Raw genomic sequence first — 7,206 nt, 5'->3', positions numbered from 1 at the left:
GCCACATCCCCATGGCTCTGGGGAACCTCAGGGATGGCGACCCCACTGCTCCCTGGGCAGCCTGCGTATCACTGCTCTTTCTAAGAACAAATTTTTCCTCATATTCAACATGAAAAGACGAGAGAACACAGCTCTCAGCCCCATTAGCCCCGTGCCCTTGCTGCTTCCAAAACCCACCAAAAGCAGCATCGCTTCCGCTAGAGCACTTGACCACATACATAAATAAATGGAGGGGAAAAGGAAAAAGAAAAAAAAAGACAACCACTTACCATGCTGGGCTCTGCCCTGACACCACAGGCAGCAATGAGCCCTTTGGGGAGGGCCCTGCGCCGGCGCAGCCTGCACGCCTGCATTGAGATTGCACTTTTGCTTTGAGAGCCGAGAGCGGTGGGAGCGCAGCCGGGCACCGTGGGTCTGCCAAGGTAGGAGCACGCTTTGGTCAGGCTCATTGCTGGGGTCTGTTGTGCTTTTCTTAGTGCCAGGTAGATCATGGAATGGCTTGGGTTGGAAGGGACCTTAAAGATCGGCTAGTTCCAACCTCTCACGGAGGTGACTTTGCGCCGCTTGCAGTAGGAGAGGACAGGGGATGCTGAGCAGTAGGGCACCGTCAGAAATCTCCAAAGTTAAGTGACTAAAAGCAAGGAGACTCAATGGTAAAAATTAGGGGAAAAAAACATTCTTCTGTGCTTGCTGTGCCTTGGGGAGGCTGCTGTGGGGAGGGGTTGGAGCGCACACTGTGGGAACAGCAGCTCTGCTCAGCCAGGGGCACACGGCTGTGTCCCAACACTGTGTGCCAGCAGTTTGGGTGGAAACCTCACAGCTTTGGTGACCAGCTAACCACAGCACATCAGGGAAAGGAGACAGGGAAAGGGGCTCCAGGCTGAACCCCAGCACTCCCTCAGCGTGCTTTTACCACTTCAAATGCGGATAAATATCAACAAGGGAGGAAAAGAGCTTGGGCAAATGGCTAAGAGACAAAAGCAGAGTATCTCACTGAGAACTGAGGTATTTACGTTTTCGTGCACATCAGTGGGACTTACCCAGCTGAAATCCCCCTGCCTGCCCAGCTGCTGCTCCTGGGGCAGCCCCAGTCAGTGCTCCTGGGATGGAGTGTCCTGATCCTCCCCAGAAGCAGTTCCAGGGGTGATGATGGGGTTACAGTCAGCCATGGGGGCTCCTCACTGCTTGACCTGGCAGCCCAACCATTTCCAGCACTGCAGGGGTGGGGCTGGCAGCACTCACACACTTGGGGCATGAGCAAATGAGAGGTTAATGAGGAGCAATGGAAGGAAACCTCATTCAGCTGTGCCAATGCCCCCCAGCCCTAACCTGTAGTCTTGGCTCTCACTGCTCCTCTTCTGTAATGAGCACTCAGCACTTGAGTGACTCATGTTTCGAGCAACCACAGGCGATGATGAATGGGCAGCTGCTCCAGTGCTCTGCAACTGAATCAAACAGAACAGCTGTATCTGCCTTGAAAACAGACAAAACAGACGGTTAGCAAATATTTTATGACAACCCAAAGCAGGGTGGGTGCTCAGCTCAGAAGAGATGCTGCATGGGGTGGTTGCTCCAGAGGCTGCTGGTAACCTGGGCGGGGGCACAAAGCTCTGCTCCCAGTACAACTCTGGGGTGGGGGCTCACCTGGCTCCAAGTACATCAACATCACTGGGATGGCCAAACACATGACGATCTGAGGAAGATGGCCAGCAAAAATACATTGGCTTCTTTGGTAGCATCTACAAATGGGAGAAGGAAAGAGATGCACCTGCCCGGCTAACAGTGAGATGCAGGACTGCCTCTGGAGAAGATGTAAACCCAAAAAGTCTACCAGCAAACTGGCTGCAGAGAGAGAGTATTCTTTTTTTTTTTTTTTTTTTCAAAACCTAGAAGCAGTTGTACTTAATTATGAGATTATATTTTGATAACTTCTGCTTGTTACTCATTAAGTACCAACAAGAAGCCTCCATCCAGCATCCTAAAGTGTCCGACTGTGGGGACTACTGGCAAAATGAAGAGGGGGCAGAAGCCGGGGAGGAAGAAGGAAGTCATGCCTCACCCCCACCACAGTCTGAGCTGCCGTGAACCAAAATTTCCCCTTTCTGCAGCCTTTGTTTTTTTTTTAGCCTCTGGCCTCTTTGTGCACAGCGCTCTGCCTGAAACACTGTGCTCAGCACTGTGGCTGCCGGGATTTCCAAGGAGCAGTTTCTCACTGCATCAGGGTCCTGTGGCTGCAGAGCATCCCCCAGTCCTGGGTGGGCAGCAGGAAAGTCCCTGCGCACCCACAGAGGGACCCTGAAGCTGTTTGTCCCATTGGCCGTCTGTTCCTCCTCCACGTGATGCTGAACCCCAGAGGTGCTGCTGGATCTGGTCCCATCACCCTCCTGCTACTGGTGCCACTACAGCAGGCAGCAATGGGAGTCCCCAGCTCCCCACCCATGGTGAGACACCCCTGTAACTCACAGATTACTCACACTTCTGGAATTAATCATTGCTGATGGTCAACTTCAGAGCTAATAAAAGTATTGAGAAGTCTTTGGAAAACAAGCCCACGACTCAGTGCTGGCAGCTTCTGGAGTTAATGTGATTACTGCCCATGGTTACACTGGATGTTGGCTCCCTGGAAAAAGAAACATCTCCATCTCATTGGGCTCATCGTGGTGGTACAAACAAAAGCGACACAGAAAGCTGCCCCTGGAACTGTTTCCTTTTGCAGGTTTTCTCATTTCATCACCCAAAGCAACAGTACAGCCACACTGATACTTGCTAGATGTCAGCTTTGTTGGCAGACATGTATTTTAGCACAGGAAGAAGCACCGCACAGCACAGCAGGATGCAGTTCTATAGCCATGTCTACTGCACCCACGTGGCACCCACGCTGTTCCCACTCTAGTGCTTCACAGTGAAGCAAAAGCCAAACCAGAGCAACGTGGGTCAGAGGGCTGAACTCCCTCTGTATTTATAAGATCTGCTTGTTGGGGTTTTTTTTGGTTTGATATATTTAGGTAAGGTCAACTGCTCACCATGCAAACAAGTTTTAAATGAAGCCCACCCACTTGCTCGATGCGGAACCGATACCTGGGATTTCCAGTGGTGATGCTCGCCAGGTGGCTGAAGGAAAAGCTCAAAAAAGCCACAGGGAGAGAATCAGATTCACTGCCCTGAGAGCACTCAGGTGGCAGAAAGTGGCTGACAGGCACTGGGGCTGCAGAACCAGCTCAGAGCCCCAGTCAGTCCTGCAACACCAGGAGCTGCTGCCCGCGCCCTGGTTTGCAATGGTGATTGAACCCATGTTCTGCTCACTCTTTGGGTGCTTGGCACGTGGTTGCATGCAGTGCTGGGTGGGTGGTGAGGAGCTGCCACCAGATGCCACCCATTGGGTTTTTGTTATGGGCAGAGATGTTCCCTGGTTTCTGCCCATCAACGCAGTGCTCCAACCACATCTTTGTCTTTCAGCTTCTTCGAAGGAGGGTCTGCAGTGCCCAGCGTGGGTACAGACTGGCACTGGGCTGCCCGCTGCTTCAGCTGGCAATGATGGATTTCCACGTGGGATCTCACGTCGTCCAGCACTGCCAGCAGCTGCACTGACATCGGGCAGCCTCTGAGAACACAGCAGCACAGCTCGGACCAATGCACAAAGCTCCTGGCCAAGGGCATGGGGCAGTTGGGTCTCTGAGCCTCACTCACCAGCACTGGTGGTGGAGGGCCTTAAACCTTTTGATTTCAGCCTCAGGTCAACACAGTGAGGATGATGTCACCGCATTGGAGCATCGACCCCACACACCAACACGGCCACAGCAGCAAAATTCATGAAGAGCAAAGGCAGATGGTGCCTGGAAGGAGGGGAAGCAAAGTTTTGGGGCAGGGGCAGCACTGAGCTCGCAGACCCCGACACACACTAGGATTGGGGCACTGGGGCCATGGAGAACAGCTCCAACTGCTCCGCCAGCACTGACCTGAAGCTCTACTACGCCATCACATATGCATTCATCCTCATCCCTGGACTCATAGGAAACGTGCTGGCTTTGTGGGTTTTCTATGGCTACATGAAAGAGACGAAAAGGGCCGTGATATTTATGATCAACTTGGCCATCGCCGACTTATCACAAGTTTTATCCTTACCCCTGAGGATTTTCTACTACTTGACCAAGACGTGGAAGTTTGGAGGAGGCCTCTGCATGTTCTGCTTCTACCTGAAGTACGTCAACATGTACGCCAGCATCTACTTCCTGGTGTGCATCAGCGTGCGCCGCTTCTTGTTCCTGATGTACCCCTTCCGATTCACGGACTGCAAGCGTGTCTGCGATGTGTACATCAGCATCGTGGGCTGGGTGGTGGTGTGCGTTGGCTGCCTGCCTTTCCCCTTGCTGAGGCTCACTCAGAACACCACCAACGAGTGCTTTGTGGACCTGCCCGTGCAGGAGGTGGACCTTCCCACCTCCATCATCATGATGACCATCGGGGAGCTGGTGGGCTTCGTGACGCCCCTGCTGATCATCCTGTACTGCTCCTGGAAGACGGCCTTATCGCTGAAGGAAAGGAACTCTGCTTCACCAGACCTCGGGGAGAAAAAAAAGGCTCTCAAGATGATTCTCACCTGCGCTCTCGTATTTCTGATCTGCTTCGCGCCTTACCACATCAGCTTCCCCCTGGATTTCTTTGTCAAAACCAAAAAGATTAAGAACTGCTGCACCCAGAAGGTGATCTCAGTGTTCCACGCTGTTGCCCTGTGTCTGGCGAGCCTCAACTCCTGCGTGGACCCAATCCTCTACTACTTCACCACGGATGAGTTCCGCAGGCGGCTGTCCCGGCAGGAGCTGCACGACGGTGCCCCGCTGCACAGCCACAGCCAGCAGCACGCGCAGGACGCACTGCAGGACAGCATCCCTCTGAATGCTCCTAGCCAGCAGTACGCCCAGAGCACACTGCAGGACAAGCCCACTGATTGCTAGCACAGCGCCCGTGGTTTTGGGGTTTGACCAATGATTTCAGGAAGGATTTGAGCTTTAGGAAAAAAAGCCAAGCTTGAAAAAGCCATCGCGCTTTAATATTTCGGTTGAAGATTTGCCCTGTATAAATAACCACGTGTGGTTCCCCATTCCAGAGCTGGGCAGCCAGGAGCAGGACACAGAGCCATGCCACCTGGCCATGTTACGATCACACCAGCACCACACAAGGGGCAGCAGAGATTTAGGGGTTTCCCTATGCAGAATTTGGTCCTAAAAGTGAGCATATGGCCTAGAGGCGTATTCTCCTGAAGCAAAAGGTCACAGAGCAGTGCAGCTCACTTCCATACGGTGCCCAGAGCCCACCTCACTCCATGCTGACTACATACAGGAGCTTAACAGCCTTGCTGTGCCAACAGTTACTCAGGCATCTTTTCTGGGGGTGCACTAGATGACAGTTCCCCAAATTGCAATGCCACTCAAGTGCCCACACACTATTTTTCTACCCTCATTTTGTTCTACCACCAGTTATTTTTCTACCATTGGTTTATTTCTGGATCAGGGTAAGAAGTAGCAGAACACCACCAGCAAAGCCCAAAGCCCTGTTTGTTGCCTGTGACAAGCTTTAAGCATGGACTCCTGCTTCGAGGCTATTCATTCAGGCTCCAGCAAGCCTCCCAGGTCCCTTTTTCCCCTCAAGAATGGCACATGTGGCTCTGCAGCACTGCGCTCCCATCAGCACAGCACTGAGCTCACCCCGAGCCCAGGATCCAACCACTGCAATATCTGAGCAACTTCCTGTAACCTTACACAGGCCAACTCGTGAAGTTCAGGCCCTTAACCCCAGCTTGGCTGAGATGCTGTCAGAGGAACCAAAGCTGTCTGAAGCTGAAAGCAATGGAATCCACTCTTTGTCAAGCCACATAAGAGGCACAGAGACTTATAAAGACATATTCAAGGCTGGGTGGATTTCTAATGGTCATTACTTCCAAAAAATCAAGCAACAGCAGCTTCGTGCTCATCTGGCATTTTGTTTGCACCTTCTTGTAAAATTGTTATGGGAATATTTGAAACGTTACGTTTTGGAAACATAAAAATACTGTGACGATATGAAAACTTTATTTAATGCTAAGGCTGTTTTGTAGATTTAACTTATGAAAACATAAATATTTCATAGAAAAACGACGTGAATCCCATTTCTTTGTTGTTTTAGAACCCTTCCATTTAATAAAAGGGAACTCCACCAGCCTGTGTACTTGCATTCACCACGAATTCACAGAGACCAACAGCACGCTGCCATTTGCTCGTGGCAACAAAACAACTATTTCTTTTCCACCACCTGCCTGCATTCCCTGCAGCACACAGTGAACACTTCCCATTTTCCCTGCTTCCAGCACAGCCCTTAGCCTGCTCTCAGCCCAGCACACATCACCAGCTCCCACAGCAGGGCAGCACCTGCAGCACAGATATCTCACATGCACCTGCAGAAACCCAGCTGGACACGCAGAGCATCTCCCAGAGGATCCAGACACATCAGACACACTTCACTCCAGCATCCACATTCTAAGATAATGCAGTTTTAAGCTTTTCCTCCATCTTACGAACACCCATGCGTTTCAGAGCAGCCCCAAACGGGGCTCTCTTGCCCTCAGCCCATTGGGCTGTGATTGGGCTGGTCCCATTTCAGGCGAGAATGAAACCCCCATGACTGGAAGGGATGAGACCCCCGACCCACACTGGCCGACATCAGCAGCTCCGGATGTGTGGGAGACAGGCGATGGGTGTCAAAAGTTCAGAAATAGATGAGAAAAACTCAGTGTGCTTTGGTTTTCCCACCTAGGAAATACCGTAGGTGGGCCAGCAGCCATGTGGGTTATTCATATCAGCTCCAAGAGTCTCTTCACACAGGAAGTGCTGCGACAGCCTCAGCACTCACGTGAGCTGGGTTCAGGGCGCTGCAAGCTCTGCGACCCCAGCAGTGCTTTCTGTCATGGAATCACAGAATGATGAGGATCAGAAAAGCCTTCTCAGATTCCCACCCCCACTCCACCGTGCCCCTCAGAGCCACATCCCCACAGTTCTGGAACACCTGTGGGCAGCCCGTGCCAGTGCACCATGGCTCTTTTGGACAGTAAGTTGTTCCTAATGTCCAACCTGCACCATTGCTTCTTGTCCTCCATCTCACAGCCTTTACCTGATGCTCTGTGGATACTCGGAGAACTGAGACGTTGCCTTGCATGGGCAAACAGTGAGGCTTGTG

The 7,206-nt window shown here is 52.0% G+C and overlaps 1 protein-coding gene across 2 annotated transcripts; it reads left to right on the top strand.

The window, feature by feature from the left end:
- Window positions 1-325: 325 nt before the first annotated feature.
- On the top strand, window positions 326-6,198 carry GPR174 (G protein-coupled receptor 174). 2 transcript variants are annotated; one of them, XM_052673079.1, is made up of 3 exons: window positions 326-422; window positions 3,457-4,817; window positions 4,869-6,198. In XM_052673079.1, the coding sequence occupies exons 2-3, from the start codon at window positions 3,921-3,923 to the stop codon at window positions 4,950-4,952; spliced, it is 981 nt and encodes a 326-aa protein (XP_052529039.1). In that variant the 5' UTR covers window positions 326-422; window positions 3,457-3,920; the 3' UTR covers window positions 4,953-6,198. The 2 variants fall into 2 exon arrangements, with proteins under 2 accessions (XP_052529039.1, XP_052529037.1); XM_052673077.1 differs by having other exon boundaries at window positions 3,457-6,198.
- The last annotated feature ends 1,008 nt before the right edge of the window (window positions 6,199-7,206 follow it).

The sequence above is a fragment of the Tympanuchus pallidicinctus genome, unplaced genomic scaffold, assembly GCF_026119805.1.
Source record: "Tympanuchus pallidicinctus isolate F22 unplaced genomic scaffold, pur_lepc_1.0 scaffold13, whole genome shotgun sequence".
NCBI lineage: Eukaryota > Metazoa > Chordata > Aves > Galliformes > Phasianidae > Tympanuchus > Tympanuchus pallidicinctus.
This window is presented reverse-complemented; position numbering and strand designations above follow the sequence as displayed.

Excerpts from the sequence above, each read along its gene's own strand:
- GPR174 (XM_052673077.1), top strand. The coding sequence starts at position 3,921 with ATGGAGAACAGCTCCAACTGCTCCGCCAGCACTGACCTGAAGCTCTAC.